At 57.1% G+C, this 17728-nt stretch overlaps 2 protein-coding genes across 3 annotated transcripts; one reads left to right on the top strand and one right to left on the bottom strand.

The window, feature by feature from the left end:
- Positions 1-366: 366 nt before the first annotated feature.
- PNMT (phenylethanolamine N-methyltransferase) lies at positions 367-2538 on the top strand. The gene is made up of 3 exons (XM_061175626.1): positions 367-1138; positions 1683-1890; positions 2016-2538. The coding sequence occupies exons 1-3, from the start codon at positions 937-939 to the stop codon at positions 2455-2457; spliced, it is 852 nt and encodes a 283-aa protein (XP_061031609.1). The 5' UTR covers positions 367-936; the 3' UTR covers positions 2458-2538.
- A 2259-nt stretch (positions 2539-4797) lies between these two features.
- PGAP3 (post-GPI attachment to proteins phospholipase 3) lies at positions 4798-17220 on the bottom strand. 2 transcript variants are annotated; one of them, XM_061174903.1, is made up of 8 exons: positions 17001-17220; positions 15669-15766; positions 14721-14873; positions 6746-6808; positions 6015-6076; positions 5534-5670; positions 5056-5260; positions 4798-4884 (listed from the first exon to the last, which is right to left on the bottom strand). In XM_061174903.1, the coding sequence occupies exons 1-8, from the start codon at positions 17179-17181 to the stop codon at positions 4821-4823; spliced, it is 963 nt and encodes a 320-aa protein (XP_061030886.1). In that variant the 5' UTR covers positions 17182-17220; the 3' UTR covers positions 4798-4820. The 2 variants fall into 2 exon arrangements, 1 of the variants encoding a protein (XP_061030886.1); XR_009698199.1 differs by lacking the exons at positions 4798-4884; positions 5056-5260; positions 5534-5670; positions 6015-6076 and adding an exon at positions 7140-7442.
- Positions 17221-17728: the final 508 nt, after the last annotated feature.

Here is a 17728-nt window from a genome sequence, read left to right as displayed (position 1 = left end):
GTCAGACTCCAGACCAGGCGACACACCTAATCCCTTGGCGCCCGAAGGCTCGGATCGCGTCCCCTGGTACCCCTGGCAGCCTGGAGAATGCGCCCCGCGCCCTTCCGTCCTCACCTGGGTCCCTCGGCCCAGACATGACGGGAACGTCCCGAGCCTTCCGCCCTCGGCGGCCCCCAGATACGCGGCTGGGAGCCTGCAGGGCCCGCAGGGGAGGCCCGGGCTGTTCCGTCTGCTAAGTGCTTTATCCCTGCTCGCCTGCCCTATCGTCGCTGCCATCTGACGGGCGGGGCCGGAGCTCTGCTCTGGGGCCCCGGGGCGACCTTGGCGGAGGCCAGAACGGACTGTCCTTTCTGGAGTCGGGCGGGGGGCGGGGGGAACGCTGGAGGACGGGGACGAAAGAGAGGCCTAGAGGAGAGGCAGAGAAGGGGAGTTGGGGTGACCTCACTAAGGAAGGGGAGTGGATGTTGGACAGGGTGTCCCAGAGATGTCCCTGGCGCTGGGAGCTGGGAACGGGGGAAAGGGCTAGCTTGAACCCTGGCAAAAAAGAAGGGAAGGGTGCCAGGCAAAAGGGGTGAATGGCTGCCGGAGCTGGAGAAGAGCTACAGGGAGGAGCTGGGACTGGCTGACGCAGGGGTCTAAGGAGTCTGGGGGTACGAAGCTGAGGGGCAGGGCGCGGGAGCTGGCCTTGGACCAGGGCAGGTGAGGCAAAGGGTGGAGGGCAGCCGGGAGCAACTGTGGAGCGGGGGCGGGGACGGATGCTCCCCCCGTGTGTCTGCTGCTCCGACACTAACGGAGATGGATGGGGTAGGGGAAACGCAGCGCGCGTGGCCCCGGGCGGCTCATCGCTCAGCCGCCGCCCCCGCAGCGGAGAGGTCGGGGCGGGGGTCCGGCCGCAGATAAAGGCGAGCGGGGGACAAGGGCGGCCGCGGCAGCAGCATGAGCGGGACAGACCTGAGTCATGCTGCGGGCGCGGCCCCCGACTCAGACCCGGGCCGGGCGGCAGTCGCCTCGGCCTACCAGCGCTTCGAGCCCCGCGCCTACCTCCGCAACAACTACGCGCCCCCTCGGGGGGACCTGAGCAGCCCCGACGGCGTCGGGCCTTGGAAGCTGCGCTGCTTGGCGCAGACCTTCGCCACCGGTGAGCGCGGGGAAACAGGACAAGAAGGCATCAGGGAGCCAAAGGGGCGCGCACGCGAGAGCCGGACGGGGATAGGTAGTTAAGAGGTGAAAACAGAAGAGGAAGAGGAGCAGCGTCCCTCACGTGAGAGGGAGAGGAGAGAGTCGTGGGGAGAGAGGGTCGGGAGGGGAGAACACTCAGAATTGAGAAGTGAGGTGGGGAATGCAGAATGAGGGGCAAAGGCGGAGGAGAGAAGCTGCCAGGCACCTGAGATTTCCCCCACTTAATCCTACTGGTAGGTGACTAGAGTTTAGAGTTGTGGAACCTGAGTCACAGAGAGGTTAAGTTCATTTCCCCAGGTAAAAGTCAGCAGATGTTGGAGCCGGACTCAGACCCTGGTTAGTCTAACTCCAGAGCCAATGCTTTTCCCGGATAGAGACACCCTTCCAGGGGGAGAAGGAACAGAGAGAGGGGGAAGAAGCCGCAGGTAAGGGAGGCCGTGACTGAGGCTGGGGGCTGCAGGCACAGGCCTAGCACCAGGACCTGCTTCCTCTGCCCCACCCAGGTGAGGTGTCTGGACGCACCCTCATTGACATTGGTTCAGGCCCCACTATATACCAGCTGCTCAGCGCCTGCGCCCACTTTGAGGACATCACCATGACAGATTTCTTGGAGGTGAACCGCCAGGAGCTGGGGCTCTGGCTGCGAGACGAGCCTGGGGCCTTCGACTGGAGCGTGTACAGCCGGCATGTCTGTCTCATCGAGGGCAAGGGGTAAGGGCGGGGGGGATGAGGGTTGGGCAGGGGGTTTCCCACGGAGTGGCTGGTGGGAGGCAACAGAGAACTGGGTGTGGGCAGTCCAGAGCCCTGGTCCTGACTCTGCCTTCTGAGTCAAACAGTGAGTCCTGCCAAGAGAAGGAGTGCCAGCTGCGAGCCAGGGTGAAGCGGATCCTGCCCATCGACGTGCACCAGCCCCAGCCCCTGGGCGCTGGGAGCCTGGCGCCCCTGCCTGCCGATGCCCTGGTCTCCGCCTTCTGCCTAGAGGCTGTGAGTCCGGACCTTGCCAGCTTCCAGCGGGCCCTGGACCACATCACCACACTGCTGAGGCCTGGGGGGCACCTCCTCCTCATCGGGGCCCTGGAGGAGTCATGGTACCTGGCTGGGGAGGCCAGGCTGGCAGTGGTGCCAGTGCGTGAGGAGGAGGTGAGGGAGGCCCTGCTGCGTAGCAGCTATGAGGTGAGGGACCTGCGCACCTACATCATGCCTTCCCACCTTCGGACAGGCGTAGATGACGTCAAGGGCATCTTCTTCGCCTGGGCCCAGAAGAAGGTGGGGGTGTGAGGCCCCAGTGCGCACAGTGCCGGCGGCCCTCCCCCACCTAGATGCCCTGTTATCTGAGGTGGCACCTAATAAAGAAATAAGTCCATGCTGGTTGGTGTAAGTGCAGTCTGTGGCTCTCCTGGGAAGCAACAAGGGCCCAGAGCTCTCTCTTGTGTTGTGGGCGTATGGGAGGCATCAACCCTGGCCTTTTTTCCAGAAGCTTCCATGAAGGTAGGACGCTTCATTTTTCCCAAACTAAGGAAAGCCAGGGTCAGAGGAAACTCATTCAGCCTCTGCTGTGTGCCAGGCACCTGCTAGGCCCACTCAGTCCTCACACTCGGCAGCAGGTCCTGTTACCCTGTTTGCAGGTGAAGCTCAAAAAGGTTAGGAACAAATAAATAATAGTGGAGCTTAGTGGAGCCCAGAAGGGGAGGAGAAGGGGGATAATTAGGAGAGCTTGCAGGGGCTGGTGCTACAATCCAGGCACAAAGGCCAAGGGAAGTCAGCGGGGAAGAACAGGCACCAGCTCCCTCTCCCAGCCCCCACTACGAGCGGGACGGGAGCTCCATCCAGATCTGCTGTTGCCCTGAATCTGGTCCTTGCCATCCCCACTCCCATGGGCCTAGGTAGAGACGCCATCTGCCTGTTGCCTCCAGCCAGCTCTGTCTTCTTCCCTCCAGCCCACCCTACTTACACAAATGAGCTGGAAAAGGGTAGGTGAGTCTGAGAATTGGTTTATTAAGAATGTCCCTTGGCACCCTCCTACCTTAAAATAGTTCTTAGTATCAAAAGAAGTTACAGGTCACCCAAGTCCCTGAGGTTGGAGTCCTAGCTCAGCGCCCTTACCCCCAGGGAGAGGCAAGAGGGCAGAGGAAAAGCAAGAATCCAGACTCCTTGCTCCAGTCACAGAGGCTGCCTTTGGATGGAGAGTTTCTGGAGCTCCTCATTCTGTCTTTGTGGCACAGGAATGTGCTATGGCCACTGGCAACTGGCAGGGGTCACCTTTACCAGGGTGTAGGTAGAGCACGGCCCCTGCCTGCCTCTGGGAAGACCAGAAACCAGACCCAGCCAAAGCCTTCTCCCCTCCTCACTCAGATTGCCCCCTCCCTCCCCTGGGTCAGGCAATGGCAAAGGGGCTTAGCAGGCAGGGCACTGGGGTAGGGGCTGGCCAACCATGTCTAGGCAAGGAGGATCCCCACTTTTCTTCCTCCCTCTGCCTCCCAAGGGGCTGATTCTGGGGGAGATCTTGGGTTGTGCAGAAGCCCAATGAGGTTCGTAAAGAGGGGGGCAAAAGAAAGGAACACATATACACACATGCAGCCTGGACACCCTTACCCCTGCCAGATCTTGGGGGCACCCTGGCTTTCTGCCTGGCCTGGGGCTGTGTATAGGGTTGGTGCTCAGTAAATGGCTGTCGACATGATTTGATTCTCCCCCCCACTGTGTGGCATTCACACTCCCCTGCACTTCCACTCAGTCTCTGCACGTTCCCCTAACCCACACTAACCCGCCTGCCCCCCAACACCACACTTCAAAACCACTCACATATACCCCCACTTTCCACACTGCACAAGGCCAATGCTCACACACACTGCCCCACCCAGCATCCCACACACCCCAGGCCCGTGTCCACCATCCCGTCACCTACACACTTGGTCTCCCTTACACACTCACGTGCGGGCTCCCAACCAGAACAGCAGCACAGGGGCCAGAGGGATTCCTGTCCTGGGTTCTCTGGGGTCCTGGCCCCGAACAGGGAGGGTGGTGAGGCCTCCTGGGGGTCTGACTGGGGCAATAGTCTGGGTGAGACTGCTCCCCAATCCCAACAGCTTGGTCCCTCTAGATCCCATGGGGAGAATGAGACCTGCCTTGAAACTTGGGCAGCCAAAGAGCAAGCATCTAGTGCCACCTAGTGGTGCCCCGGAGGAGGGCACGGGGGTAACAGAAGGGGACCCCACTATATCCCCAAAGGCCTGTGGTACCTGGTCTCCCAGCTAGACAGAGGATTCTGGGAACCACCCAGGCAGTGAGGGGATGGGAGGAGGAGGCTGATGGGGAGGGAGAGGCAGCCCTCCTCTCGATGGAGCTAAGAACGCAGTTCTAGCCCAGTTCAGCTCCAGGGACCAGAGGGGTTGCCCATTTTCCAGCCCCAGATGTTATGAGGCCAGGTCTGAACTGACGCCAAGACCTGTGAGGGCCATGTGGGGGTGAGCAAGGGGGTGGGCAGGTTACATGATTCTGGTCCCACACCCTCCATGTCCAGGTTCAAGACGCTAAAAGGAAAAAAAGTCACCTCAAGGATTGGGGTGGTGGGTGGGGGGGAAGAAGGGGAGCCAGCAGGGAGGGACAGGGTCCCCAAGAGGGCAGATCCGCTTCCAGGGCCTTCAGTCCAGTTTGAACTTGGCCTCTGATTCCTTCAGCAGGTAGAGGCTGTCATCTTCCAGAAAGCTGTGGGCCGAGGGAGGAGCCCACTGAGGTACAGCTCTGAGAGCGTCCCCTGGGGGCAGGGTGGGGTGGTGCAGGCGAGCAGGCAGTGGGTGACCAGTGCACAGAGGCCTCTAAGAAGCAGGCAAGGACGGGCATGGAGGAGGTGAGCACTAGGCAGGGAGGAGTACCCACCTGAAGAAGAGGACGTGAACAGGGATGGTGCTGATGTGCCAGATGGCGTGGGCATCCAGGACCCAGAAGAGAGGCGGGAAGTCTAGCAGCTCGAGCAGGGACAGCCCCTGCAGCAGCAGGACCACCACGATGCACTTGCGCACGTGGGGCAGCCGCTGCCGATTCCGCAGGCACCAGGTCAGCCACCACGCCGCGTTCACCAGGCCTGGGTGCGGGTGGGGGTGGGGAGAGCTCATTTCTGGACCTCCTTCTCTCCTCCCAAAGTCTCTCCTAGCCCCCATGCTCTGTGACCCCAGGGCCCCCCTCAGGGGCTCCTCCCAACCTCCCCCCTCTCCCACCCCCAATTCTTTTCCCTTCCCTCCCCCTAAGGGTCTCTCTAGAAGCTCCTTCTCTGGGAACAGCACCAATGCCCACCTCCACCCCAAACCAGCAGCTCTGCAGATGGTCCAGCCCCCCCAGAGACCCTGTCCCAGCTCACCGATAGCCACGTTGGCCGCCAGGTTGTAGCCATAGTCGAAGCGGACGAGGCTCAGGTAGGAGACGTGCGCCGTCAGCATTAGCAGCAGGAGGGCCCGGAAGGCACTGGCCACGGCCGGGCGGTGCAGCCCCACGGTCCTGCCCCGCCACCCAGAGCTGCTCAGATGTAGGGTGACCCATCCCCGCAGCAGCATTCCCTGAAGCGTCCCCTCACGCCAGCAGCAGTGTGGGGGAGCCGCTGCCCCTCTCCCCCATCAAAACAGGCTAGCAGGGCAGGCCTCCAATTCCTGGGGGCCTTTGCCAAGGTCCTTGGAAAGAGCCAGGGCCCCTGATCCCACCACAGAGTCCCTATCCAGAGCTGTCTGGAGCGTATGCATGTGCAAGATGGAAGCCCTGGGACAGCACCCCCAGGGGAGAGACCGGCGACCCCTTTCTGCCCCCAGGGCCTGATTTTGCTCGCACAGCAGCCAAGGCGGGCTCACCTGACACAGCACAGATAAACTGAGTGTAGGATGACAGTGGAGGCACAGAAGTAGTCCATTTTCTGAGGACAAGGAGAGCTGGATGAGGGACCAGTGTGTGGGCAACAGGCGGGAGACAAGGCTTCATGGAGGGCAGGCTCCAGAGAGGACCCACTAGGGATGGGGGCAGGGAGGGGTGGCAGAGGCCCAGCCAGCGTCTAACGTGGGAGTCCTAGGCCTATGGCTGGTGGGGACGTGTCTCGTGCTCCTTTTGCCTATCGCTGTTTCATGCCTGAATTCAATAGACTGACCCTTGTATTCACGTTACACAATTTAAAAAAAAAGGTGTGCTCAGCAGCAAGGCTTTAGAGGTATTGGTAGAGGGTGCCCGCCAAGACTCCAGAACGTAAGCGCGTGCGCAGAATTCAGAGTGTGGTCTGGAGTTCAGCAGCTGTGGGCTCAAGTCTGGACTGCACCCCTTCACGGGCTGCATGATGCTGGGCAAGTGATTTCACCCCACCCAAGGCTCAGCTGCCGCATCGGTTAAGAAGAGCCAATAATCACACCTGCCTCATGAGGGTCAAGTGAGGCTCAAGTGCACTAATAGGTTTAAAACGCCCACCGCAGAGCAAGTGCTCCGTAAACCGAGTCAGTACGAGGACTAAGAGAGAACTAAGAGCCAGCTCTGCCCCACCTCTCCTGGCTCCTCCGGGGACTGTCTCCAGCAGAAACGGGGGTGGGAGGGCGCTCACCTCTGTGAGGTCGGTGTCCCTGGTGTGGAAGACTGTGGACCAGAACCAAGCATTGAGGGAGACCTGAGGAGGGAAGTGGCTGGTGAGTGTGGTGCCCCAAGGTGGGGAAGACCCCCCCAGAGGGCTCACATCCATCTCACTTTGGGGAAAGGGATCTACAGAGCTGAGAAACATGCTTCCCCTGGGCCCTGGAGCCCATGGACTGGACAAGCCCGGGTCCCTCCACCCCCACCAAGCCCGGGTCCCTCAGGCTCAGCTTCCCACCACCCTGAACCCCCAAGGCCACGGGGGCTGCAGCCTCCACAGGTTCCAGCCTGGCCTGGGAACCAGTTCCAGCAGAGTCAAGTTCCCCGGTTACTCAGTGGCTAAGACAACAGCCCCCGGGGAACCTCACCTCCTCCCCCAACTGGCAGGTGATGATGACAGCCCCACCCGGGCCAGGTGAGCAGTGACCTCAGCCTCTGGGGGCGGGAATGAAGTGGGTGGGGTGGAGGGGCTCGAGCCAGCTTGGGGCGTGTCCAGAGCAAGCAAGCAAGGGAGGGAGATCAAGTAGATCCCACTGGGGCCAAGTCTCTGAGGAGGAGCCTGGCCAACGGAGCCCAGCCTCCTCCCGGCTGGGCCGGCCAGAGCAGGGCTGGAGGGGCAGTGGTGGGCAAGGGCCCAAGGGAACGCTGGAGGCCTTTCTCCTGGAAATTAACTGCAAGGAGAGAGCACACATCATCTTGCAAATGAGGCCTACCTCTCGTGGGAGTTGGTGCTGGCATTTTTTTCAGGGACTGCTGTGTCCACAGCAGAAGCCCAACGTACTGAAAGAAGGGTGGGCTGGGGTGGAGATACACACACTGGAGGGCTGGGAAACCAGTCAAAGGGAGAAACAGCCAAGGTCTGGCCTGGAATGCCCTGGAGGTGGGGATGGATGCACTAGGGTGGTACAGGCCTGCCAGAGATGGGTAAAGGCCAGGAGCTGCTCAGTGGGGTCCAGTATACCAGGAAAACTGGCCAGGCAGGGGACAGAGGGAGCAGGGTAAAAAGCCACTCTCCAGGGGCTTCCCTGGTGGCACAGTGGTTAAGAATCTGCCTACCAATGCAGGGGACACGGGTTCGAGCCCTGGCCCAGGAAGATCCCACATGCTGCCAAGCAACTAAGCCCATGCGCCACAACTACTGAGCCTGCGCTCTAGAGCCCGCGAGCCACAACTACTGAGCCCGTGTGCCACAACTACTGAAGCCCAGGTGCCTAGAGCCCGTGCTCCCCAACAATAGAAGCCACCGCAATGAGAAGCCCGCGCACCGCACCGAAGAATAGCCCCTGCTTGCCGCAGCTAGAGAAAGCTGTGCACAGCAACAAAGACCCAACGCAGCCAAAGATAAATAAAATAAATAAATTTATAAAAAAAGCCACTCTCCATCCGGTATGCAGCAGGAAGGTCAGAGGGTAGGATGAGTTCCCTAATGCAGGCTTGAGGGGGCTTATGAGGAAATGGGAAGAGCAATGGGGTGGAGGCCTGGGCTCTACTGCAAAGCTGGAAGTCTCTGGAGGCTCAGGGAGTCCGGTGTAAGCCTGTCTGGCCCGGGTCCAGGGCTGACTCTTGCTGCTTATGCTTCTCATGACCTGGGCACAGGCTTTGTCCTTCTGGGACTGAGCTTCCCCCCGGGACAAATCAGGGGCTGGTCAAAGTGATCCTTTGTCCCCTTTCCAGCCCTGATGTCAGGTGATCAGTCCAGGTCAGGCTGCTTCCTCCTCTGAGGACAGCCATCCTGTCCCATTCCTGGTGCTACCCCTTCCCCAGAGACAGCAATGGAGGCATGGTCCGGAGGCTGGAAAACGGGACAGGACAGAGTCGTTTCTCAGACTCTGCTTCTGCAGAGTCTGTGATACTCAGGGTCAGCGTGGGGAGAGAAGCAGGCCCGGGGCTGGAGACGGGGCCCAGGCGATCACATGGGCCAGGTCTCCTGGGCAGGCGAGGAACAGGGACATCCTTGGGGAAGAGAGTGGCCCTGGAGCCAACGTGAGGGGGAGGTGGTGGGGAAGGCAGCAGGGAATGGCAGCCAGCCAGGCCTCCTTGTCACCCATGGCAGGAAGGGGGAGGTGACAGGAGGACTGAGCTAAGTGGTGGCAGGAGGTTGGGGGGGATGCACAGGGCTAGGGATTAGCTCTATGGGATGGGGGTGGGGGCGGCTTGGTCCCCTGTCCAACCGCCTCCCCAGGGGGCCTTCCACTTACAGAGACCCACCTGAAGCCTGGACTCTGCACCCCTGAAAAGTCCCCTCTCCCCTGGGGAGTGTCCCATTTTGGGGGACTCCTCTTCTGACCCTCTCCACAGATTTAGGAGATAGTGTCATTAAGAATGCAGGCCCTAGGGCCAGACTGCCAGGGTTCAAATCCTGCCTCTGCATTTCCTGTGTGTCCTTGGGCAAGTTATTTAGCCTTGCTGTGCCTCAGTTTTCTCATCTGTAAAATGGGAATAATCATAGTATTGATAAGGATTTAATGAGTAATACAAGTACAGTGTACAGCACAGTGCCCAGGAACAGGGTTAAACATTAGGAGTTACTTCTCCCCACCTTGTTGACCAGTGTGGGATCCTCACACCACTTCACAGACTTGAGGCCAAAGAGCCCAAGTCTGCCTCCCATTCTCCCTGCCGGCCAGGGAGGTCTAGGCTGAGAAGGGGTGGTCTCCCCACAACTGCCTAGGCTCATCCCATAGTTCCAGGCTGGGGGCAGGATGTCTGGAGCCTCCATGAGGAGATGGACTCTGGGTTCAAGTTCTGCCTCGGCCCCTAAACAGCTGTGTGATCTTGAGCAAATAACAGCTTCTCTGAGCCTCAGCTGCCTCACCTACAAAACGGGTCTAATAATAGCATCCACTGCATAAGAGGGTTGTGAGGACGATGTCTGCAAAATACGGGGCACAAAGAAGCCATTCAGTAAGTGGTGGCTGTTGCTGTGGCCTGGCACACGCTAGGTAACCCAGAAATGTCAGTTTCCTTCATCATGTCCAGGGACTGACCCCCTACCACTTCCCTTCACCTGACACCCCCCATCCCCTGCAAAGGTCACAGTGTTCCAGGGCAAACCACGGGGCCCCAGGGTCTCTTGATCCCAGAACGCAGACGCCTCAGCTGTAGGAAGAGGCCCCTCCTCCCTGCTCCTGAGCCACTACCCCACCAGGATGCACCGAAGAGATGCTACTTCTCTTCACTCGAGTTTGTCATCAAGACTCAAGCGAAGGGACAGAGGGCCGTGGAAGGAAGGGACAGCCCAAGTGTACGGCTGCTCCCAGACTCCTCGGCCAAGCCTGAGTAGAATGGGGGGGCCGGGGGGATAACTGGTCAATCAGACAGGCCAGGAGGGTGATGGACGCCAAGAACTTTGCGTAAACACTGAGGAAAGGGGGAGGCGGGGCAGGTTGCCAACGAGGGTGGAACTGGTGGGGGACGAGGAAGGCTGGGCGGAGGGAGAGCAGGAGGCTGTTTCAGTCTGTTGGAAAATAGGAAAATTGAGACAAAAATATCACAGCCGTGAAACTGGCTGGATGCCAAGTGAGCCAGATCTGTCAGGAATTCGACCCCAGTACTAAGCCCCAGTGCTCGGGGCTGTCATTGACACCACCGAGGTGGGGACAAGTGGGTCTTTAAATAGCTCGGTGTCTCAGAAGTGGGGGAGGCAGAATGCTAAATATGACGCCTGCTGCCATCCTGGGCCCCCCCAGAGGCCTCAGGCAGGGCAAGCCGGCTCCAGTTCACTCCTGAGAAAGAAGTGGGCAAGAAGTGGATGGAGACTAGAGAAGGGGGGCTTTTTCCACCATCAAAAAGGATTCCTTGATTTCTTGCCATTGCCTGTTCCACTGGCTCTTGTCTGACTGTAGGGAAGTCCTTCCTGAAGTCTAGCCACTATTCTGCTGTAGCCTTAACCTGTCTCTTCTCACAGTTTCCTCAGCAGAGGTAGGGTACAGTTAGTCCCCACCTCCCTAGATCATCCTGCAGAGACAGTCTGGGATTTCCCGGCACCCTCAGCCTCACCTCTACGCCTGAGGACCTTTCCTTGTTGGATGAAGGGGCAGAGCACTGGTCTGGCCTGGCAGCTTTGGCAGAGAGCAGGGGCCCCTGATTCCACGAAGTCAAAGGTCTGTGGAGGGCAGAGTTTTGGTGGGCTCCTCCAAAACCTGGCTGCTGCCCAGCCTAAGTCCAGGTCTAAATGTCAAGGCGGGGGTTGACTCCTTGTGCCAAAGCTTCATTAGCTCTGCGAATTCCCGGAGAAAAAGACTGAGACCCACTCCCCTCCCCAAGATCTAACCTGGAGCAGGTGAGGGGGCCTTCCCACCCCACCCCACCAGAAATCAGGAGCCCCACTTGTTCCAGAAAACCCAGCCCAGGACAAAGTCCACTGCCACACCCTCCATAGAGCTTGGGATCCTTCGCGCTTGCAAACATACACAGGACTAAAGATCAAGTGTAAGATCCAAACTGGAACATCAAAGGGAGTGTGGGCACTGAGACTCTGTCCCTCAAGGGCCTATTGGTGGCATGAAGGGGGGTCCCATGTCCCAGGACACCACATCCCGTAGGGTGCCCTGTGACACAGGCCCCAGGTATCTGTCCTCTCTCAACCTAACATCTCCTGATCAATCCCTAAGGGTCCTTGGTCACGCTGGACTGCAGGGTACACCTGTGAGGTATGATCCTCACCAAGAAGGAAGCTGAGTGGCAGATGCCAGTGAGATGAAAGACCCAAGAAACAGGGAGATCAAGGCAAGAGCTGTGAAGTGACCACTGGCCTCTGGCACGTGTCGTGAAGACAAAGGCTGGGACCCTCAGACCAGCACGTCTACCCAAGGAGGCTCTGAGTTTAGTTCAGAGAGATCAGGCAGGGCTGTCCTGTGCTAACAGGGGCAGGGGCGAGGGGGCAGTAAAGTGGTGGGCCAGGCAGCAGTGTCCCTGGAAGAACCCCAAGGGAAAGGGGACGGGTGTACTGTCCTCATTTTCCCCACCCTTCCTGCTTTCTTTGCCAGGACCAAATTCCCTTCTCTGTGTGAGGCCTAAAACAGGAAGTGGTGGCTCTATCCCACCCATGCCTGTGACAGGCCGGGCTGATGCCAGGCCCTTGCCTACACAAGAGTCCTTGCCCCTCAGCCTGGCACTTGGGGCCCTCTCTGCTTCATCTTACCCCCCTCACCTCCCCTTCACCCAGCCACACTGTGGTCAGGCTGACCTTCCCAAGGTTGCCTGTCCAGGCCCCACACTGACCAGCTTCTGCACCTTTGCTCCTGCTGTGCCCCCAGCCTGGAATGCCGGAATCTAACCTCCTCTCCCGCCATGTGCACACGTCTAGCCCTGACCAGGCCTACGAATCCCGGATGAAGCCTCTCCTCCTCTCTGGGCTTCCCTGAAAGACTTCTCTCCCAGACGATGTGATCTCCCCACCTCACAGCTCCCAAAGCTCTCTCCCTGAGCCCTCCTCACCTCTGCCTCCATCCTGCCGCCCAGATTGGCAGGACCTGGACCTCCCACTTGGCTTAGCTCCTTGGGGCAGGGGCTTCAGCTACCACAAGTGCTAACCCCTTTCTCCACCCACGGCAGATGCTCCATAAGCATTTCGCACAGCACGTGGAGACAGCCCAGAGAGGCACTAGGTGCTCAGGCCCTGGAGCCAGACAGCCCTGGGTGCCAGCCTGTCTCCACTATTCACTACCTTGTTAGCTGTTAACTTGGGGCAGGTTTTCCCCCCTCTGAGCCTTCCACAAAGCTCACAGTGGTATTACGAGGATTAAGTGAGAAAATGTATGTACAGAACTGAGGACCATGCCCATCACGTAATCTGTGTTCCATAACTGATAAAAATTATTAATATGTATTGAATGGAAAGTGTTAGGGAGGAGCAACGTTACCCAGAGGCTCAACAGCCTCCTTGCTGCCCTCCTTCCGGTCCCCATCTCTCAAGTCTGAGGTTTGGCCTGGACTTCCGGCACCCCAACACTATCAGTTTCCCCAACGTCCTCAGAGATCTCAGGGTCGCCAGATCTAGGAGCGGCCTTCAGTCTCATCTTATTTGACTGAAGCAGAATTCAGGAGAATGGCCTACTCTCTCTTTCCTGTCCTTGTCCCAGGGCTCCCCCAACCACACGATGGCCTCATTTTCCACCTACCCCTCTGGCCACCCCTTCTGTCTCTGTTGCTGGCTCATCCTCCTCTATTCAGCCATTAAGTTTGGGGGTTCCTCGAGGCTCCATCCTAGACCCCTTCTCTTCTCACCAAGTTCCCCCCTGGTGATCGCATCCACAGTTTCTATCACCGTCTCCTAAGCAGAAGCACAGGGGTCATCCTTGATTCCTCTCTTCCCATCTTAGGTTATCCACACAGCCAAGATGGTAAGACTGTAGACTCTGGAGCCAGATGCCTAGATTCAAACCCTGGCTCCGGGGCAGGTTACCTAACCTTTCCAGTCCTTGGTTTCCTCATCTGTAAACTGGGGACAATACTACTACCTACCTCATAAGCTTGTTATGGTATTAACAAGGTTAATATTTATAGAATGCTTAGAATGGTGCCTGGCACACAGTAACAGCTATGTAGTTGTTTGTAAAATAAATACATTTAAAAATTTTTAATGTCACCTCCAAAACATAGCTCAAACATACTTCTCTTTAATACCTTCCTTCCCAAGACCCGGGCCACCTCTCTAGTCTCGCTACCGTGCCCTATGCTAAAATTACCAACTAGGCCCCGCATCCACTCCTGCCCGCTCCAACCTGGTCTCTACACAGTAGCCAGAATAGCAAATCTATTCACGAAGCCCCTTCTCTCCAACCCTCATTGCTTCATGAGGCTTTGACAGTCGAGATCTAAAGTGTTACTGAGCCTTCCAGGCTCTCCATCCACATCCATCTCCAGGCTCTACCTGCTGCCCACCTGCCCACCCGCCTCACACCCCCTCCCAGCTTCCTGCCTGGTCGGCCTCCTGGCCTCTCAGGTCCTCATATAACCTGCACTCTGTCCTGTCAGTGCACATTCCCTCATCATTCTGATTTGACCTCACACACCCCTTCCTCAGGGAAGGCTTCCCTGGATTGCCCTGCACTGGTCTAGACCCCATCACACACCCCGACAGCACACATCTATCCTCCACTGCACTTGTTCATAGCTGTCCTTTTATATTCAGTTGTGTGCTTATGTGATTAGTACCAGAGGGCGGGGACCCGTCTGTTTTTATATACTTGTGGATCTCCTGCACCCAACAAAGTGCCTGGCACATAGCAGGTGCTCAGTACATGAACAAGTGGCTGCTTTGATGGCAGGAAGGTGAGTGAGTGTGGGCTGTTTCCCTAAGGCTCACAGTGGTAGCTCTGGTCTGAGACATCCACTGCCACCTCGTACTCTCACACCCTCCCCAAGGTTTCTGTGGTTCCTTTCTGTACCACAGTCCCTGCTTCTCACACAACTCCAGGCTCTGGATGCTGGCTCTTCTGACCAGCCATTCTGTGACGCTCAGAGCCCTCTCTGGATACTCAGATGGAACATATTTCAGCTTCTCCAGGGATGGTCTAAGACCAGACTGAGCTCTAGATGGAGTGCTGTGGCTGCTACTGCCTCCAGGCCTTAGCTGGGGTTGACAGGGCTTTGAACCTTGCAGAGGGGTCCTTGGAAAGACCTGTGGTCCCTGCGTGTTCCCTGCCACCCATCTCCCTTCTGTGTTTGTAAACTGCCCTGCTGGGTGTTTTAGCAGCTTCCTGCTTCACGACAAGAACAATGTTTCTTTCCTCTCTCCCTCTCTCTCAAACAGCCTGACCTAGGACTTTGCTAGAAAGGGAAGGCCTGATTCAGCACCTTCCCTGTTCTCCCCAGGCTTGACCATCCCATAGCTGCAACTTTAACCCTGGAAAACAGAGGGGAAGCTAGGTGGGTGATAATGGGGATCTAAGAGTTCCTCGTTCCTGGGTGAGGGTGTCGAGCAGGAATCCTGCCAGGTTACCTACCCAAGCGAAGGCCACGCAGGTGGGGTACATAGGGGATGAGGCTGGCACGGAGGTGCGGTAACGACAGAGCATCACCAGGCTGGCCAGGCCATTGAGGAAAGAGGCCACAGCAGAAGCTGGTTCTTGGAAGCACAGGAACCGGAAGAAGGGCCACTGAAACAGGAGCACATGGAGGGGGCCTGAGGAGCAAGCAACGCCCAGTTGGTCCAACCTACCTCTGCTTGACCTGCTGCATCACCAGGCCCCAGCCGCTCCTCAGCTCTGGACCTTGGCCAAAGCCTCAGGGGCAGTCCCTCTTCAGATCAACGAGCTCCCCTGCAGTCCCTGGCTGAGGGTTATCCCTCTATCCTGGCCAGCACTCACAGCACTGGGGAGACCAGGCGGGGCAGTGTGGATGGCTCAGTATGGCCTGGTGGAAATAGCATAGACCTGCCATCTAGAAGACACAGGTCCTAATCCCTCCTCTACCACTAACCACAGCCCTCTGAGCCTCAGCTTACTCTGTGACAAACTGGGGAGAATAATTCTTGCCAACCTCAACACTCTAGAACAAGATCATATTGGATCAAAAGGCATCAGCAAGCTGTGACTCGCTGGGCAATCTGAGGGGGTATTATTTTAATCCAGACTCCTACTGAAGAAGCAACAGAAAGTGTGCCAGGGGGATGCTCAGGGAATTTGTCTTTGTAGCAAGGTGGGCATCTCAACCACCCTAAGCAGCCCAGGACCACTCCCTAAGGAGACTCCAAAGCCTCCCAGATCCTGTTACCTCAAATCCAGAGGCAGGACACATTGTCCCCATCTGATGATAACCAGCATATTTTGAGAAAAACAGGTACCTTCGCCAAACACACACTCATCACCCCACACCCTGGCCTGCTTGGACAGTGTGGTCCAACTAGAGGCATCTTACTCCCATCATCTACCTACCCTGACCCTCCAACTCACCTTGCCATGGAACTGAGGCACTTTGTGACCTTCCTGGAGGTAGAGGCCAACGGTGACCCACATACACTCATACTTACAGTCATCCTGACAGGTCCAGCCTGAAACAGATAAATATGGCCTGGTGAACTCCCCAGCATGGGGAGGCACAGAGAGAGCTCGAATGGGGCCCAAGCTCAAACACAGGCCAAGAGGTCCTGCAGGTTGGAGAGAACCAGAAGAAATCGGAAAATTCTAGCTTCCTGCTTGGATGGATGAGAGATGGTGTAAAATATACATAAGGGAAAGGCATGTGTGTGCATGTGTGTGTGTGTTTTAGGGGGTAGGAGTGTACAGTGAGCAAGTAGAGATGTTTCTTCTCTTTTCCTTTCACCCAAGATGGAGACTTTGGCATCTGATGGACTCATCTGTGGATACCTGGGTTTATGTTTGCCTTTCCTGAACACAGGATTTTCTCTCACTCACCAGGGAGAAACCCTTGCCGTTTTACACCCCATCTATGAAAATGAAGCCCAGATTCTTCAGTCTGACTTTTAAGGCCCCATATTGCCTTTCTAACTTTATTTCCCACTACTCCTTTTCATGCACCCTGCTCCCTGAGTAAACCAAGCTGCTGGATGTGTCCATATCTGTCCAGGGCCTCCACTCTCTGTTCTTTCTGTCTGGTATGCAAAGGGATAGTAAAGAGAAGAAACGTGTAGTCAAACAGGCCAGAACTAAAAACTCCACTTTACCACTTACTGGCTGTGTGATTTTGGGCAGGACACTTAACCTCTCTGAGTCTCCCCATCTGTAAAAATCAGGTTAAGAGAATTGACCTCAAAGGGTTGTTGTGAAAAATAACTATTTTGACACCTGCCACAAAGTAAGTGCCCACTATGGCCACAGGCCTAAATTTAATGCGTCCATCCAGAAGCCCTTCCTCTTGAGAATGTTCCAAGATAATCACTGCCCCCACCTCCTCAAAGCCAGAAACGATTCCTTCCTCCCTATTACTTAATCTAAGAGTCCTTTGGGGCTCAAATCATCCTCTCCCTTGCACTTGAGAAGGCTGAAGTCCCCTTGGGGACTGTGAGCCCTGAAGTCAGGACCCTGGTCTGATTTCAGTGTCCTTCCAGGTCTTTGTACCCAGGAGGTAGTAAATGCCCATTTGACTGACAAAATAAAAAGTAAATGAAGCTCCTGGTTGACGGACTATCTAATCACTCTGGGGCTCCACTCGCACTCACAATGGACCCGGGGGAGGAACTAAGGTACAGATTGCAGAGTGGTCTTCGGGGGCGAAAGGGGCAGGGCAAGTCCAATGGGCGGGGCCTACCGCGGGGTGGGGCTTACCTGCTAGGCTCATGTAGATTGGCTGGCGGGAGCGGAAGTGCTTCAGTGCGCCCCCAGAACAGTTCCGCTCCTCGCACCGCAGCACGCAGTCGCGGTACACCGGCTCGCGATCGCCCTGGGAGCCGCTTGCTAGCGCGGCTGCCCCAACCAGCAGCACCAGCCGCACCGTCCGCCCGGCCATCCCTTCACCCTGGCCCTCCGCCGGCGGAGGAGCTTAGGAATCTTCACATCCGGAGTAACCGGAAGTGCCTTGTGTTCTTTCATCTACTCTCCGCTGAAGTCCACCCCAGTTTAAATAAAAGTTCCCGGATTTTTTTGGGCGCCTGCCCCGCCCCTCGCCTTAGTGTTATCTGCATATAACAGACGTCAGGGTTAGGGGAGGGGAGACACCAGGTGGGTTAAGAAGCAAAATAAAGTGGTATTTTATCAACATCCGTCTTCTTTCTTTTCCAGGGCCTCTTTATTTGAGGTAGGGCTAGTTTTCTGTAGGGCTAGTTTTCTGTCCCCAGCCCTGTCGGGTTTCCACTCCCTAATGTACCCGGAACTGTCCATGTATCTCCATCTCCACTGGCACCGCCACCCTAGTTAAAGACATCATCATCTGTCGCCGAGGCAGCCGCAGTAGCCTCTTAACACGTCCCCCTACTTCTACTTATACCCCTCCAGCCCATGCTCTATTTCCAAAAATTCAAATTTGACCATGTCATCCTCCTTCATAAAATTCTTTA

This window comes from Eubalaena glacialis, chromosome 19, assembly GCF_028564815.1.
Source record: "Eubalaena glacialis isolate mEubGla1 chromosome 19, mEubGla1.1.hap2.+ XY, whole genome shotgun sequence".
NCBI classification, from domain to species: domain Eukaryota; kingdom Metazoa; phylum Chordata; class Mammalia; order Artiodactyla; family Balaenidae; genus Eubalaena; species Eubalaena glacialis.
Note: the sequence above shows the minus strand (reverse complement) of the source record. Positions and strands in the feature narration are given on the sequence as shown.